Below are 17,852 nucleotides of genomic sequence, written 5' to 3' on the forward strand. Positions count from 1 at the left end.
AAACAAGACAGGTTGGATGATTTTCAATCAATCAATCAATCAATCAATCAATCAATCAATCAATCAGTCGGTTTTCACTCTCTGAGGAGATTCAACTTCATGACCAACTTTCTTTCCCACAATTGAATCGTGTTTTCCACCTACTTCCTTTAATTTGCGGCTGCGGTTTGCCTTCTTACCACCAGATGCCGTTACATCTCACACACTGGGCCTTTCAGTGGTGAACAGTAACAGCAGCTGACACATTGTCTCAGTGCTCTGCACCGTAATCAGCGCAGTAAACAGCCTCCCAATCAAAAATCACTTCAAACGAAGGTCTGATGTGATGAAGCGAGGCCTCCTCAGAACATCTGACTGATGGTGGACCGGCTGATCAGCTGATCCACCGAGTGTCTCCAGACTCACAACAGTATTTATGCTGCATTGTTTGCAGCCAGTCGTGATCTGGTGCTCCTCCCAAAAACAGCCGACACTAACTAGCTTCAAATCCAGAAGCCCCATTCCAGAGTCGCAGCTTCCTGTCATGTGATCAGAACAAGCAGGTCAGGTCTGATTCCAATAAACATAATAATGAGAGGTTTTGCTTTGAATTGTCTCACTGTGCAGTGCGTGCATGTGTGTGTGTGGCGTGACTTTATTGAGGTCAGTGGCGACAACTGGCAGCTTCAGTGTGGAACATCAGCACCAGTCTTTTAATATATCTGAAGATTTAAAGGTTTTTATTGGTCACATCACGTCACGTTGACATGGCAGTGAATTGTTGATGTGGCAGAACCTGACGTGATCATGCAACAGGGAGTAAAGAAAGTGTAAAAAAGGAGTTTAAAATGTGTTAAGTTAAATATAAATTTTACAAAAATAGAAAGAAAAAAAGATTTAAAACATAAGATAAAAATAAGACAAAAGGGTTAAAAAAAGGCACAGATAAGGGTGTTTGAAGTTATGCAATACTATACTATACAATATACTATAATATTGTATAATATGACATAATATATAATTCAATATAATGTAATTAGTTGCTACTAATGACACTATACCATTTACTATATTAGAACTATCAACAGTAATAGTACAATAGTTTAATATAATAAACTTACTAAACAATCTAAACAATGTCCTATAATTAATTACATGATTTTTTAAAATGTAATATATACAGTAATATAATATAATTTAATATAATATAATATAGGTGTGTGTGTGTGTGTGTGTGTGTGTGTGTGTGAGGACGGGCTGAAGCTTGACACGTGCAATAAAACTGATTTTCCACACAGAAACCAGATGCTGATTCCAGATTGGTCACAGTTCTCAATATTAAAGTAAAGACACCAAACGTGCTCGCGATAAATGGTCTTTATCTTCAACATTTGGTTCCATGTTGTGCCTGGAAGTTGAACCAAATCACCGCCAACGAGGTGGCAGCGCTGGGCGTCGTCTCGAGATGAAAGTCAACTGTTTCACATTATCCTCTGATGATCCCCCCAATCAGCCTTTTCTGCCCTTCCAACCTTCCGCCCTTCTTGCTCCGTATCACTTCATTTCATTTCGCCCACCGTCCCCCCTCCCCCACCCCCCAACCCCTCTTATTCAATTATAATTTTCATCAGTGGGTCTTAAGGTGGCGTTTTTCATCGCAGCCATGCATAAAGCAAGAGCTGCGGCGGAAGTGTGGCGGCATAAATTAGGCGACTGGTTGATCCCGACGAAGCAGAGACGACATGGCGGCCACTCAAGGATCGTGACCCGCTTGCTGCTCTCATTAGTGTCCATGTGATAGCCATTATTATATTTATTTATTTATTGGTTTGTGTTCTTGCCCAGTCTGTCCTCTGTGAGCTGCAACATCTGGTCCGTGGGGTTTTAAGCCAGAGGCTTCATGGTGTGTTCTGCTGCCCCCGGAGGCTATTTGTATACACAACACAAAAAGTCTGGATGTCATCAGTCTCCCACCACTGCAGCTCAGTGTATGTGTGTGTGTTGGGGATGAGGGGTGGGCTTCAAACCCCCTGGTTCTTGACAGATGTTGCTCATTAAGTCTGACAATGCCTCCTAATTGGTGCAAAATCTCAGTTTAAAACATGCGCCAGATATTTTTTTCAACTGTGCAAACCTGTGCAGCTCAGCAGGGATGAAACATGAGACGTGAAACTAGAAGTGAACTTTTTGCCATTTTTTTTGTATGAATCTGCTGCCGTGGCTGCAGTCTGGAGCCTGGTCTGTGCCAGGGATGTTTGATGAGGTGCAGCTTTGGACCCTTCAGCCTCCATGGCTTTGAAACCTGGCTCTTCACAGGTTGTGGGTGTGGCTTAGTGCAAGAGCGAGCAGACAGACAGACAGACAGACAGACAGACAGACAGCACGTATGCATACAGGCGATGCAGACAGAGAAAACTACATTCTGTAATGAGACATTTTCATCATATTTAAATGAACTATTGATTCTCAATATACCAAATTAAGCCCAACAAGAAGGCAGCCATCAGTTGCTTCACCAGTGAAACAACCAAGGTTTTTAAGAGCACAAAATAAACCGCAGCAAACAGAGTCATTAAAAGAATTTTCCTAACCTGACACATTTCAAACTAATGTAGGACAAATAATAAAACAATCAGGAAGTTGAGCGGCAGGTGATTACAAACAATAAGCTACCATGCTCAGAAAATGATTTGAATTCAAATCACATCTAACACCCACATTCCCAGAGGTGCAAAAGAAAAGCAATGTTTTCAGAGCACTAAAGTTTCCACAGGATTCAAGTCAGTTTGTTCTACAGAGCAGAACTGCGACCACTACGTGCATCTCCACCTGCTCTGGTTCTTACCTGTACTCCAACACTGATCCGAGGGATGCGACGGCATGTTTGGCTGGAAGCCAGAAGTCACGAAGGTGTTGAGATGCCAAGATGTTGCTGTAAACCAGTCATAATGTTTTCAGTTCAGTATTGAGCCTGATCTTTGACAGGGTTACAGGGAAAAAAAGATGGAAATTTCAATTTGCAAATCCACTCAGACCATTCAGAAACAGACAAGATGTTACTTTGTTCTTGCTTTGCTTAACACTGTAGTTTAGTAGCAGGATGCCACTAAACTACATCCTATATGCTGTTGTTGTTGTTGTTGTTGTATCAAGTCTTGTTTTGGCTCTAAAAGTTTGACATGTAACCTTTTGTGTGCTACAAGAAGAAACTAGATGATTTAACAAAAATGTCCCAGGAATTTGTCCTTTAGATGTTGGAGAAAAAAAACACCTCATTAGCAAAACCTTTGAGTTTCCTCTCAATGCATTCCATTGTTTTTGGAATTCAGTGGGACTGTTTTTTCCCTCGACAGACATATTTTCCCCGCTACGAGTTTGTCTTTGCTGCAGCATATTTATTGTTCTTGTACATGAATGAATGTTCTTCAGGGTGCAGACATAGCATATGGCCTGTACTGTGTGAGCAGGCACATTTCTCAGTGTGGCCCAGTGTGTGTGGGAACAGCTCCCACACTGTTCCCTCACTGTTCCCTCCCTGCAGGACACAGCAGTGAGCAGCTCAGTGTGTTGCTGCTGTTGTGTTGTTGTGTATTTGCTCTTGTTCTTTTGCTAAAGCGGTGAAAAGATTTGAGATGGGGGGGGAGAGGGGTGTGTGTGAAATTACCTGCTCGGTAGTTGGAGAAAGGAGCCACACGGCTCGTTGTGTTGTAGTATGGTTGTGTTGTTTCACAATGCCATCGAAGCAGGAACATTGTGTGACGGTGGGAGGTTTTCATTGTAACAACCAAACACACTGAATCACACTTTGCACACTTCACACACCTTTTGGAAACGGTGCCTTCACTCCAATCGACACTTTGCCGTTTGCTGCAACAACAAATAAAATCAGCGTGTGGGTAGAAAGTTGCTGAGTGTGTATCAGTTGTCTGCCGTTCTGTGAGTTTAGTTAATTACAAGAATTGATTTTGTTGATCAGCTCCCGTCTCGGTTCAATGTGATGTATGTACTTGACAACCTGCCAAACTATTGAACTGCGTGTGTGTGTTTGACCAACCACATCTTTGTGTGTGTGTGTGTGTGTGTGTGTGTGTGCGCGCGCGCGTATGCCTACAGCCCGGTGAATCACTACGGCTGCAAGTGTCGGCTGATAATTTCAGTTCTAATGAGCAGGCACAGAAGCAGTGATGAGGAATCATTTATTCATAAACTACGGACGAGATGAGATGGAACAACCTGTTTAGAATTCCAGATTGGCTGAATTAACCAAAGCGGGACTGTTGGTGGTCGTGATCCAGTCTGTTGCCATCAGCAGCCAGAGTGATGATCAGCGATGACCAGCCCGAGGTTCTGACGGTGCTCCACTGGTTGTCCTGGATGAGGTTCTGGTGGTTGTCCTGGATGAGGTTCTGATATTTCCAGGGCAATGTTGTCTTTTGTCAAGCACCAGTACAGAAACAAACACTGGCCCAATGTGTAACGTGGCTCCATTCTTTCTTCTAGACTGCAGCTCATTGCAGATTACACGGCCAGGATACAAGGGGGAGTGAGGGAGGGAGGAATAATGTGGTTCAGGTGAAGTGGCTGCAGTCTGAGAAGCATGAAATAGGAAGTGAGTGAGTGTTGAGAGACACCGAGGCAGCAACAGGCTGAGAGTCGTTTGCTCCCTTCAGGTCACTGAGAAGGAGAAAAATGTTCCTTGGAAACGTCCTTGGAATGTCTGAATTGAATTCCTTTTCATAAAGTTAAAAAATCTTATTCGTTAATATAACTGGATGCAAAACTACCAGCTGTGAGTTTTGTTCTGCTTTGTTTCTCGAATTAGCTTTAACTGTTACTCTAGCTGCTGTTTGTGGTGTCATAGTTTTTTGTAATGTGCACCAAAAGAAACTGGCTCCCTGTATGTCCTCCAGAAGCTGCTGAACAATACAGATAGGGGGCGCTGTTGATGTTGTTTTCTTCTCTCATTATCATGACCAGATCATTGATGGTACATAAAGATGGACGGAGCGTACAGAACAAATTTTGCTTTGTCTAAATCACCGCTGAGGCTTCCGAACCAAAACATGATGTCATAACAATTCCATCATTTGTATTTTCACTCAATGGATCCAAGTTGTGCAAAACTTCCACTCCCTGGTGTCTCACGAGGTGAACGCTGCTCGTAGCTCCTTCAAATAAGTACAAAAAAAAAAGAAAAAAGTAAAATTCAGAGTTGAGCCTTTCAAAGGTAAATGCGATATTTTGAACTGTAAGAATAAGCTGTCAGCAGGTGGCATCGTGCAGACACTCCTGAGGAATGAAAAGAATTTCCACAGCCGTGCTTCAGCCCCGTGTGTTGGGAGGCTTTCAGAAAATATTCTTGCTTCTCTCAGACGACTGGAGCTCATGCAGGGACGGTGAATTCAACTCCAGAGAAATCACAGATACACACAATCACATCACAACACGCACCTGGGGAAACAAACACAATTGAACCTTTTCATTGGGGTGGTGGGGGGATATTGACAGGAGGTAAAGACGAAAGAGGAGAAAATGACAGCACTGATGGAGGAGTGGGTTAGAGAGAGAGAGATAGTGAGACGAGGTGGACGGGACGTTCAAAAGGAGTTAAGTGTTGAGCAAGAGCAGTGGAGGGGGGTAAAGAGAGTAGAGAGGTGGAAAGAAGAAGAGGAAGAAAGAAGAAAAAGAAAATGAGGAAAGAAGAAGAAGATGGGGAAAGAAGAAGAGGAAAGAACAAGATGAGTAAAGAAGCAGAAGAAGAGGAAGAAGAAGAGAAGGAAAGAAGAAGAAGAGGAAGAAGAAGAGAAGGAAAGAAGAAGAAGAGGAGAAGGAAAGAAGAAGAAGAAAGGTGGATCTGAGCTGAGTAGGATTATCTTTCAGCAACAAGACGCCGTCTACAGTAGAAAGATGTGTAGCCAATACACACACACACACACACACACACACACACACACACACACACGCACGATTAGCCGCCTGCTTGAGTCTTTGCAGCGGCTATCAGGCGGCAGTCGTCATCCATAAATCCCGAGCATCAGCCTGAACGCTCACCGTGCATGAAGGAGAGCACACGGCTAATCTGAGAAGGAGGAGGAGGAGAAAGACAGGGAATTAGAGAAGAATGGAGAGGGGAGAGAGGGAGAAAAGAGGGATGAGGAGAGATGGAGACAATGGAGGGAGAAAGAGACCGAGGATGAGAGGATGAGGAGGATAAAGGAGAGGAAGATGAGCAGAATAAGGGGAGTGAGGACATCCACATGTAGGCGGGGAGAGGAAGTTTAGTTGAGAGGTTCAGTGGGATGAGGAGAAAGAAGGAGCTCAGACTGAGGATGAAGAGGAGGTGACAAAGCTGGTGGAAGAACTGGAGGAGGTGAAGAGAAGGAGTGAGGAGGTGAACAGGAGTGGAGCAGCAATGAGGATGGGCAGGAGGAGTAAGGAGGTGATGAGGAGGAGCAGGAGTGAGGAGGTGAAGAGGAGGAGCAGGAGGAGAAGAGGAGCAGTGAGGAGGTGATGAGGAGGAGCAGGAGGAGGAGTGAGGAGGAGAAGGTGACGAGGAGGAGAAGGAGGTGACTAGGAGCAGTAGGAGTAGTGAGGAGGAGCAGGAGGGGCAGAAGGAGTGAGTAAGTAAAAAGGAGGAGTAAGGAGGTGATGAGGAGGAGCAGGGAGTGTAAGGAGGTGAAGAGGAGCTGAAGAGGAGGAGCCCAATGCGTTCCATTGAAGCATTCTGGGCTCTCGGAGACTTCCAGTGATATTTCGTTGATATTTCTGGCTGCGGAATGGTGAAGGAGCACCGAGAGCCCCCTGCTGGCGATGGCTGGCCAGACACTCTGGTGGACAGCCAGCTTCCTTCAACTGCTACTGTCGCAGAAACTGTCATGTCATGTTAGTCCTGACTGAGGGGCGGAGCTCGAAAACACCACGGAAGAAAAGTGTGATGAATTTGGTGGGTTCGCCTAGTCCCCCCCCGTGTTTGTGTTTTAACTTTTGACAGTGTCTGAGGCTGGCACAGCCCTGTTAGCCGGCTGGCTCTTAGCCTAGCTGTTAGCTGGTTGGCTGTTAACCCAACTGTTAGCTGAGCTGTTAACCAGCTGGCTGTTAGCCCAACTGATTAGCCCGTTTAATTCACCTGTGAGAACGTGCTCAATGGGGTGAGCGCGGAATAATAATACGAGCAGTGTTGTCACACAACGACATTATCCACAGCAGATATATTTGTTTTATGAAGTATTACATTCGGTTTCAACGTCACGGGAGTCTGGGCGATGAAAAGTTCAAGAAGTTATTTTCTCCTTGTTTTGGAAGCTGACACTTCTGGGACTTGTCATCATATCCTTAGGGGCGGGCAAAAATCATTTCACTCTTTGCACTTCCAATACCTCCAGGAAAAAAAAAAAGTAACAAAATCGAAATACATTCAGTCCATCTCTTGTTCATACAACCACGGTCAATATTCATGGAACCATGAATTCCCTCCGACTTGCGCTCATATTCATTGAGTCCATGTGAGAGTGGCGCCCCCTATCTCTCTCTCTCTCTCTCTCTCTCTCTCTCTCTCTCCCTCTCCCTCTCTCTCTCTCTCTCTCTCTGGCGCTTCCTGGATTTTCCAATGAGAAAGGCGGCGCTCTGTTCTCATCAGGGAGAGAAAATCCTTCACACATCTTCTCAGGTTTGTCTACGTCATATCACCCATTTTCATTTTCCTTCCTCTTCTCTGTAGTTTCTACTTGAAAGTAGCCGATGCTCGGTCTCCACATGTCAGCACTCCAACAGTGTTTCATCTCGTGATGAGCCAGAGAGGAAGTGACTCCATTTGTCTGCGAGATGTTCCATGACTCAATTAATTCCACATCCGACTTTGAGAAAATGTAAAATTCTAAGAATAGAGTTGTAAAGTAAAATCTATGCTGGAAAATTCTCCTTTGATAAAACATTTTCAAGTCTTTATGTTTCTGTCTAATCTGTAAATAGCTTTTAGTGAGTTTTGTAAAAAAAAAAAAACATTTCTCATCCTTCTAAGACAATATTTTATCACTCTTAGAATGCTGACAGGTGACATGACTGGACATTGGCAGAGTCATCAGATTGACGGATGACTGTGTCCCCTGGGTCTTGGCAGAAACATGAGTGGGAAAAATAGTTCAGTCGTTATTCTGACAACTAACAACAGTATTCAGCTGAAATGGTGATATGTGTTGCAGACCTTCAGGTCGCGTCAACAATTCTGATCGTTTGTAGTATTTGGTAATACTACAAGTGTGTGTGTGTGTGTGTGTGTGTGTGTGTGTGTGTGTGAGTGTGAGTGTGTGTGTGTGTGTGTGTGTTTGTGTGCGCGCGTGCGTGTGTGTGTGTGGGGTGTTGCTCCAGGTTGTTTTTCTCTTTGGAGTTTGTGTAGAACCAGTCAGATTCTCTGCTTGATGTACAACATCTGAATGCACGCACGCACGCACGCACGCACGCACGCACTCTTTTACACTCATCCCGTGAACCAGTGGCTGCTGCTGTATACCAGTCATCCTCAGTGTCATTCGGAACATTCTACATTATTTTGCATTTTGTTCTTTTTTCCTTCCCTTTCTCCCGCAATGCAACAAATCCCTTGTCATATCACTTCTGAGGAGAATTTGACTGGGTGCTGTGCTGACCTGCTTCAGGTGTTGCTGGAACCTCAAGACTTTTCTGTCCTTTGTTCTGTTTCTCCTTTCATTTCATTTTGGTGTGCGGCTTTTTGTTATTTCGTTGTTGCTGCTGCTGTTGCTGTTGTTCTTAGAATGTCTGGGATTAACCAGCAGCCTTTGTTCTTTCAAAGCGGCGTGGCATTTTCTGCTGAACAAAGGTGGAACTGCGCTGCTCTTTCCGTGCCAGTGCTCCGTGAACAGCGAGGTGAACGGAGCGGCAACAGTCGCTCCTCTGCCTTGAGTGTTGCTTCCTTGAAACGGCCGCAGACTTGTTCTTTTCGTTGATTGGTGGACGGGAACTTTATTAACTTATCATCAACACCAGTGTGCGAAATACAGGGGATTCTGGGGTGGGGGGTCGGACCCCCCCATTAACCAATTAGACCCCCTAAAAGCCTCAAAATACATAAAATATATATATATTTAAAAAAAAAAAAAGAGCGGTGGATTTCCACCTGGCAGAAGAATGATTAAAAGCTGATGTCATTGGCTCTGATGCAAATAAGCTACGAAGTTCGATCCATTGTTAGGTTATTATATAGGCCTCCTGCATGTTAAAGAAATTTAGATGATTGGTATTGAGTAAAAATCAGGAGGATGGGGACCCCACACCCCCAAATAGTGGCGGGTATTTCGCACACTGATTAACACCGCACACTTCAAAAAAATTGCCCAAACTGATTGAAATTGACTGTGAATGCAGCTGAGCGCTTTTGTGTTGTGTTGCTTTGCGTTGTGTTGTTGTGTTGCGTTCTGTGATCGTGTCGTTGTGTTCCCTCGGCAGTTGCACCGCCCAAGAGGCTTCGCTTCAAGGAGCTGAGCTCCAGCAAACTGCTGGTGTCTTGGAAGGAGCCCAAAGGAGACTTTGACAGTTACCTGTTCCTCTACAACAGCATGCCAGGTAGGATTCACTGTTACCTCGAGACACACACACGCACGCACACACGCGCGGAGAGAGAAAATTGCTGCGCACTGAAGGTAAGTGGGAACCAAACTTGGGCGGAACGATCCAATTATGACTCTGGGATTTTGGGTCTTTTATGTCATTTTCTTCTTATCGCAGCTCCTTTTGAAGGCAATCACACTGTTTCAGTTAGCTGGGGGGTGGGGGGTGGGAGGCGGGTACTCACAGTCCGTCCAAGTTGGAGACAAAGGAGCGCTTTCACGGAGCCTGTCAGCAGAATTGGTCACTCCGACTGATACAGCCCGAGTGAGTCTTGATGGAGTTCAGTAGGATCAGGTCAGAGGTCACGACTAACACACCTGTGTCCAAGCTCGGGGTAACTGTTATCCCCCACACCTTCCACCCCCTCGCTTAAAGTATCTCCTTTGTTGCCTTCGCTGGTTTGGCCTGAACAGTTCAGCTATGTTGCTCAACGCGGTGCTGCTTCTTCTGTGTAAAGTTGCAGACCGGGGTCGTCAAACTCAAAAACACAGCGGGCCAAAATTTTAAACTTGGACAAAGTCGCGGGCCAGCGTTGATATTTATTGAAAAAAAATCTTCCTCCAAATATAAAAGTGAACCTTTTTATATGGACCCAAACAAATTTAGCTTCAACCGGAATATGAATAAAGCAAATTTTAACTCTACACAATAAATATCTTCATATTGCACACATGCAAAATCAAATTTCAAATAAAAAAAAGAACTCATCAAAAGAGAGAAAATGTAAAATAAAAAAATTGTACGTAATACTTGCAGCCTTCTGACTTAAATTTCAACAGTAATATTTTTCCACAGGCTAATAATACATTTAAAAATAAAATATAAATATAAATAAATAAAATAGCAATAATAAATCAATTAATTAATAATAATATCCTTCAATGCAAGAATTCAAGCCCATGCCTTGTAGTAGCAAGAGAAAGAGCATCAAGAAAACGTTACGTTTAATTCTGTCAAAGTAAATAGTCTGCCGGAATACCAGCAGAGCATTCTGGGATTTGTAGTATTAGCGGTATGTGTGCTGTATAATAGCGGTGAGCCTGCTCTAGTGGTGATTTAGTTTTGCCTTGCAGACCAAATATATTTACACTGCAGGCCAAATTTGGCCCGCGGGCCAGAGTTGGACACCTTTGCTGTTGACAAAAGTCTTTGTCACCGCCAGCCGCTCTGCGTATCTGCCATTGGGGCTAAATGAGCCTTATGACCTTCATAAGGTTGTGTAGATTGTGTAACCTCTTGTGAGGACAGCACAGCGCTCACAACTATTATAGATGATTTATAGCTTATTGTTTTTCCTTTTGAAAAAGGACATTTGAATAGCACAAAATCAAAAACACACATTGTTGCGCAGATCTGTGCAGTTGACGTTGAGGAATGGAACGTGTCAAAGTCGGCTCCACATGCAGTGAGTGAGTGCAGGCTGTCAACTGGAAAAAAAATATGGAAGGGAAATAAAAAGCCCCTCGGTGTTCTTTGTCCTTGCAATCTTTTTGTCGTCCCTGCTCAGAAAAAAATCCCCCCTTGATTTTAATCCCAGTCGTCGGGTGATGTCACATCTTCCTCATCCCGCCTGTGATGTCAGGGAAAGTTCTGGAAGCCCTTAGCCATGACCCTGCAGTGAAGCTGCTTCCAGTTGCTACAGTTGGTCATCACTAAATCATTAATTTCTAATGACTTTATAGAACATTTGACAACATTTCTTCTCCCTTTTCCCACGTTCTGCCAGTGATTTGAACTCTTCTTCCCCCATGTAGTCCTGTGGGGCAGATTGCTTGGCTCATGTTGTCCCTGGTTGGTGGTCACTGGTCACATGACCTCAGTCCTTCCTGGCCAGTCAGCCGTCAGCCATCTGCTGGCAACTCCTCGGTCGTGTAATCGGGACAACACTGTCCTTATAAGACAGTGAATATCCTGTAACTTTGGCGCCTTGTGAGTGGGAGGCTCCTCGATGACCAGGTGACATGAGCACACCTGTCCGTGTGTCCTGAGATCCAGTCTGTCTGGAGTGAGGAAACTATGGCCACTACATATGCGGCCCGTTAAGCTTTTTAATCCGGCCCGCAGAACTTGCAGAAATGATATTAATAGTCAGTAAGTCATAAAAAAAGCTGTATTTCATCCATTTGTTCTGTGTTTTTAAAGTCAATTCAATAATGAGCGAAACACCGAGGGGCTTCAAAGACATTTATTCACTTGTTACTTTGCTTTGGTTCGTTTTCAATTGACCTTAAAGCACGGTTTCTACCAAACATGATATATTTTTCCTCCTATGAGGTGGGTCACCAAAACACTCCATCCTTCTGCTCCGGCCCCTTTTGTCAAATTTTAGAACCCACTGTGGACCACCATTCAAAAAGTTTGCCCACCCCTGGTCTGGAAGGTTCCCGACGGGCGAAGCTCCTTTTGTCGGGGATGAAACACCATTTTAGTCGACAAAGGGAAGATGGCAGAGCTCCTCTTTACCGGAGGAAGCGGATCAGGAGTCACAATTTTAGCTCAATGCAGAGAGGGGGGATTTTTTTCTCCCTCTATTCTCGATTGCAGCTCTCGCTCTGACATGAGCCGCCGTCAAACGTTTCCCCCGTTATCGTCCAGCTCCTCCCGGATGATGTCACTCAAGCCTCCTGCATCGGGGGGCGCTAAACGTGGGCCAGATTTATGTCATTGCATGAAGCGATTTAAAATAATCACTTGTTGTGAGTGGCTCTGATCGGCTGCCAGCCAGTGTTACAGGCTGGTGTGTGTGTGTGTGTGTGTGTGTGTGATGTTATTTATCACCACCAGATGTCTGTGTTTACTTTTTGAATCCCTGGTGATGAGAACGCCAAAGCCTTAAGGGGGATTTTTAAAAAAAAACTTTTTACTGTATGGTCACAACCTTTTTTTTTTTTTTTTTTTACCTCAGCAGCAGCAGCTCACAGTCAGAGGGATGATGATGGTGATGATGCTGCTGCTGCTGGTCTCACACTGCGTCCAGTCTTTCCTCGAAGGTTTTTGAAACTTGAAATATATCATTAAAACACACTCAAAAACGTTTACTGGTTGTTACTGTAAAAACCAGCTGCAGAGGAGATTCACATGAAAAGTGGACGGTGTGTCTAAAGTATTTTGGCTTTCATCTTCATTTGCACCGCAGATCGTATTAGTATAGTAATAACTACTGTACATAAAATCCAATGTGACATCAGAGAGAAATGACTGCATATTATATTACTGCTTATTATATTACCATCATGATACAACGGGAGTGGAAAGTAAATGGATAGTTTTATTTTTTATAATTTTATCCTTTGTTATGGCCGTGTTGATGTTCCACATGATGAACACTGGTGTTGAATTCATAGTTTATTTGATCATCCAACAGGGGGTGATAGTGATGTTTAGGCTCGCCACGGTGTCCATCAGTAGAGCAGTGTTGGAAAGCATTTAATATTCATAACTAAACTCATAATTGTGGATGTGGTCCAGAACAACAGAACAAAAGTGGAACAGAGACAGAAAAGCATTTTCAAAAATCTAATTATCTTGGCTTTTCTTCCTGTTACTTATTTTACTTTTACTTTTACATATTTTTTCACTTATTGGAAGGATTTTCCTACAGGCTTCACGGTGGCTTGAATTCAGTCATGGTGGAAATTAAATAAACTTTATTTTCCTTTTAACAATATGCTAAGAATGTCGTTTTACAAGCAGGTGCACAGAAGTGATTGTTGCATGTTCAAACCTCAGCAGTCGAGTCAGAAATCATCAGTTTTAGATTGAAAAACAAGGTAAAATAGGAAAAAAAGCTCATCAAGTGATTTCAGGTGGACAATTTGTTGTCTCTTAACAATAAAGAAGGCACCATTAAGACAGTGTTCACATTTTTGGGCCAGCAAAATTGCGTTGAGTCCAGAGAAATCACAGTGCGTGCGAGTTTCATCACATTATGTCGAGCGATCAGGTTTTATTTTTGGTTCTCAGCAGACTGAAAGTTTCTGCTTGGCGGTGGTGAAACACTGATTCATGCCCTCACCCCAGGTGACCTGCCGTCCCCTCGGCAGGATTTATCCTGCCTCCCGTCAGCAGCCATCAGTTACTGGCTGCTCAGCGGCCACACAGGAGCAGCAGCAGCAGCAGCAGCAGCAGCAGCTGAGGAGGCCGTCACAACCTTCATTGATCGGCTGATTGATCGCAGGGTCAAAATTGAAATAAGGCGATAATGTGACCTGCTGGCCTGCTGAAGATTCACTAGGGGGGGGAGTTGAAACCAGCACACACACACACACACACACACACACACACACACACACACTCTCTGATGCAAACACACACACACACTCACTCTCAGATGGACAGACACACACATGCACACACACACACGCACGCACTCACTTACTCATACGCGCGCGCACACACACACACACACACACACGCACGCACGCACACACACACACATTCACACACAGTTTCTGTATGCATGATCTGTTGAGGAGTCAACACCAGCACGCACTCGCACACACACTCTCTTACACACACACACACACTGAGTGCTTAGGTGTGGTGATCTACTGAGGGTGGAGGTGCTGATAGAAGATCACCTCCACTGCTGGAACTAAACTCATTCATCTCTGCAGCCACTATAAATGTCTTCTTGGTTTTGAGCTTTTGTTAAAAAAAAAGTCTCCCTCCTCTGTGAAACAGCCGTATGTTCCGACCTTGAGCAGAATGTTTTCTTTCCTGCCGCCGCAATGGAGAATATTAATCAGCTCTTCTGCCAAATTACACGCACATTGGCCCGTTTATGAGAATACTAATGTTTTTGCTCCCATGCAACTAAAAATAGCAGCCGGGGGCGAAAGATAAATAAATGATAAATTTAAAAAAATCCCAAGTCTGACTGTGGTAGATTGAAGGACCTCTCTCTCTTGTGTCTTCCTGCAGGTGGGCAGCAGAGGGAGATCATCATCTCCAAGTCGGACAGCAAGGTGCTGATCACCGACTTCGACCCGGCCAGGGATTACAGCGTCAGCGTGACGGCCGTCAGCGGCTCGCAGCAGAGCCGCCCGCTGCAGGGCCGACACAAAGGTCCACTTCCTGTTTGTCTCATTGTTGAACCTCATTCATTGGGCCGTCGTCTTAACGTTCTGGTCATCTTCATTAGTTAACCCCCACTGAAGATGACTTCATCTTTCTTCTCCGCTTTCCCTCTTTCCCTCATTTATCTGTCAATAGTAGATAACTTGAAAATAGTCCAACTGTCCACGATATGTAAAAATATTGTTTTTAGCCTATAAATATATGATTGTATTTCTTTATTTCTTTTTAATTTATACATTTTCTCTTCTCTTTGCACTATATTGTTGCTGTAATTATGCAGTTTTCCCTTAACATGGAATAAATAATTCTATTCTATTCTATTCTATTCTATTCTATTCCCACCATATTTTTTTCCCTTCACCTTTTCATTCCTTTTGTCTCCCCTTTCTTTTTCTTCCTCCTCCTCTTTCCTTTTCCTCTCCTGTTAACTTCTATTTCCTTATTAACTAGGGACGTAATGATACCGATACCGGCATCGGGTATTGGTACTGATACCGTTGTTCAAAATAACACTACATCAGTGGAAAAAAAAAAAAAAAAATCAAAGTCATTCTATCATGAGTAACGGCCTTATTAGGTACTCGGTGAGTACTGCAAATGCAAGTACTCGTACTTGCACTCGTAAGAAAAAGTGGCATCGGTGCATCCCTCATTAATTCTATCCTCAATTTGTTTTTCTCCGTATCTCAATATTTATTTTCAACTCCCGACAATTCTCCACTTCCTCTTTCCGCCCAACTTTTGTCTCTGATGTTGACTTTCCTAAAAACCATATTCTAATTTTACGCTCTCCTCTCACCCGCTCATCCATATGCATGTTCTGTCTGTATCGGTCCCATAAAGCACTCCGAGACAGACAAGTCTTCAATAGTGGATTCTTCTTTGACCTTATTTCTCTCTTTTGATGATCGTTATTATTTCCCCCTCCTCCGCAGCCAGGGCAGGTGAAGGTGCAGGGGGAGACAAGGTCGAGCCCCAGCCTCCCACTGGGGTTCTTGTTCCTCCTGAGGAGGCCAACGAGATCACTGGAGGTAGGAGACCAACATGCACACACGCAGACACGCACACTCAGCTCCCTGGCAGGAGGAGGAGGAGGAGCCGTGTAACGTCAACATGCGGATGAAAGAAATGGTGTTGAGCAGGAGTAGACTAATAAAGTCTGTCAGGCGCTTTTATTGTTATTATTTATGGGGCTTCTAAAAAAAATAAAGAAAATAAAGCAGAAGCTGTTAACGTCGTCTTGAATAAGAGCCTCGATGTTGGACATCCAAGAATAAGAGCGGCTGTCCAGCTGGATCAGATTTGGAAGGTGTTTCTGCTTCTCTTGATGGTTGAAATCAGATAGCAGGAGCTCATCGTGGTGGTCTGATCTGACCTGGATGTTCACTCCTTCACTCCTTCTGCTGCCTCTACTCCTGCTTGTCTGCTTGGCCGCCTGTTGCTCTGTTATTGCAACCAGACGTTCCTTTTATTTTGGCCACGTTCACATCCTCGCAGCTAAACGTCCAATAACTCTGCTGCTGCTGCTGCTGAAATGTGAGCGGGAGGAAAAGACCCCATTCATTTATTATCATCTGCTGTGTGTGTGTGTGTGTGTGTGTGTGTGTGTGTGTGTGTGTGTGTGCGTGTGTGCACGCACGCTCCGCTGATGTTCTTACCATGACTGTCTGACCGCGGATGGTTTTGTGCCTTGGGCTCCTTATTTTATTTTATTATTTATATTTTATTCGCCCCCTTTTAAATCAGAAGCAGCTGAAAGAAATGGATTCAGGATTTGAAATATTATTGGATTTGATTTGAAGAATTCCTCCTCTTCCCGTACCGGGTGTCATCATTTTTATTCTCTATAAACTGTGAGTGAAAATGCTTTTGCGCGATCCAATTCAGAGCAGGAACATGATGTGTGCGTCCTTAAAACCTGCTGATGAAGCAGAAGAAGGGCACACACACACGCACGCGTGCGGACACACACACACACACACACCAGAAGATGAGAGCAATTAAACATGGCATAAATCTTATTTATGAGCACTTTGCATCCGTGGACATGTAATAAATTGGCTGTTGGGGGATGTAGGGGTTGGGTGGGTTGGACATGCAGACTATTAATTATAACAAATCTCATTAAAATGCTTCTTTTGCAAGATCATGTTTACATGTCACTGACTTGACTGTTGAGACAAAATTTAAAAGGCGTAACAGAGCGGCTGCGTCGAGCCGATAAAGAAAAAAAAGATAATTCAGCAGTTTGTTTAGCAAGTAGATGGAAATAGAAGTGATGACATTAAAGCTAATGGCTTGAAAAAAGTCAACAATCGCACCATCTACACAAACCACATGTACAGAATATAGTAGATGAACATGTGGAGTTTGCAGGTTGCATCATGAACTTTGAACACAGTGTGTTCACAGTGTGTTCAAAGTGATGACAGTGACCATTCATTGATTATTTTTATTGGCATCCGTCAGTATTTGTGTTTGATTTTTCTTTTTTTTTTCCAGTGGCAAAGAGGTTTCACCAAATCATGCTAAAGCCATTATGACGATAGGTTTACTGTAGAAGTAGAAGCAAGTAGCTGCTTAAATGTAGGGACACACTGAGAGGAGAATCATGTCGGGGGTCCAGTGGGACGCAGTAACGCTGTCACTCAGCGTCTCCGCTGGCAGCCCAGTTTCCTGCTCTCATCATCTGAACGTCTGCCCAAGATGCGACAGTTTGATTTTATAAAGCATAAATCACATCATGACTGACTTTCACTAGACGCAAACTAGTGATTCACCTCCACTTCACATCCAAACTCAACATCTGAGATACAAGTTGGAACTCCGGGATGTCAAAATGTTTTAGTCCAGAGTTGTCGGCTGTTGTTCATGGATTAGTTTCCTCCAGGCGGTGCTTGTGGTGGATCATGACATTTGAAAATACTGTTCAAATCTATTCTTCACGGATTGTGTGGTGACCTTTAGAACAGTTTGCACTTCTGTTGTTGTTCCTGGAAAGTTAAATGTGTTTTTCTTTTAAATTTGCACGTGCACTTCTGGCACAGGACAGCACGTTTCTGTTGTTTGCTGTAGTCGACGTTGGGTGTTTTTTTTCTTGGTCCAACACATATGGTTGCCGGTGATCAAAAACATTTTGAGCAAAGTCTGTCGGCGAAATGCACCTTTTCATA

The 17,852-nt window shown here is 43.9% G+C and overlaps 1 protein-coding gene across 3 annotated transcripts in view; it reads left to right on the forward strand.

The window, feature by feature from the left end:
* col14a1a (collagen, type XIV, alpha 1a) overlaps positions 1-17,852 on the forward strand; it is an 86,155-nt gene that overhangs the window by 2,012 nt on the left and 66,291 nt on the right. For 2 of the 3 annotated variants that reach the window (XM_076041093.1, XM_076041095.1), the window contains exons 3-5: positions 9,439-9,555; positions 14,524-14,667; positions 15,615-15,710. The exons of the other annotated variant lie outside the window; for it this stretch is intronic. In XM_076041093.1, coding sequence (XP_075897208.1) covers positions 9,439-9,555; positions 14,524-14,667; positions 15,615-15,710 — 357 coding nt within the window. The remainder of the gene's footprint in view (positions 1-9,438; positions 9,556-14,523; positions 14,668-15,614; positions 15,711-17,852) is intronic. 3 annotated transcript variants of the gene reach the window in all.

Source organism: Nelusetta ayraudi, unplaced genomic scaffold (assembly GCF_046127955.1).
Source record: "Nelusetta ayraudi isolate G7.1 ecotype Tasmania unplaced genomic scaffold, CSIRO-AGI_Nayr_v1 ptg000063l, whole genome shotgun sequence".
NCBI classification, from domain to species: domain Eukaryota; kingdom Metazoa; phylum Chordata; class Actinopteri; order Tetraodontiformes; family Monacanthidae; genus Nelusetta; species Nelusetta ayraudi.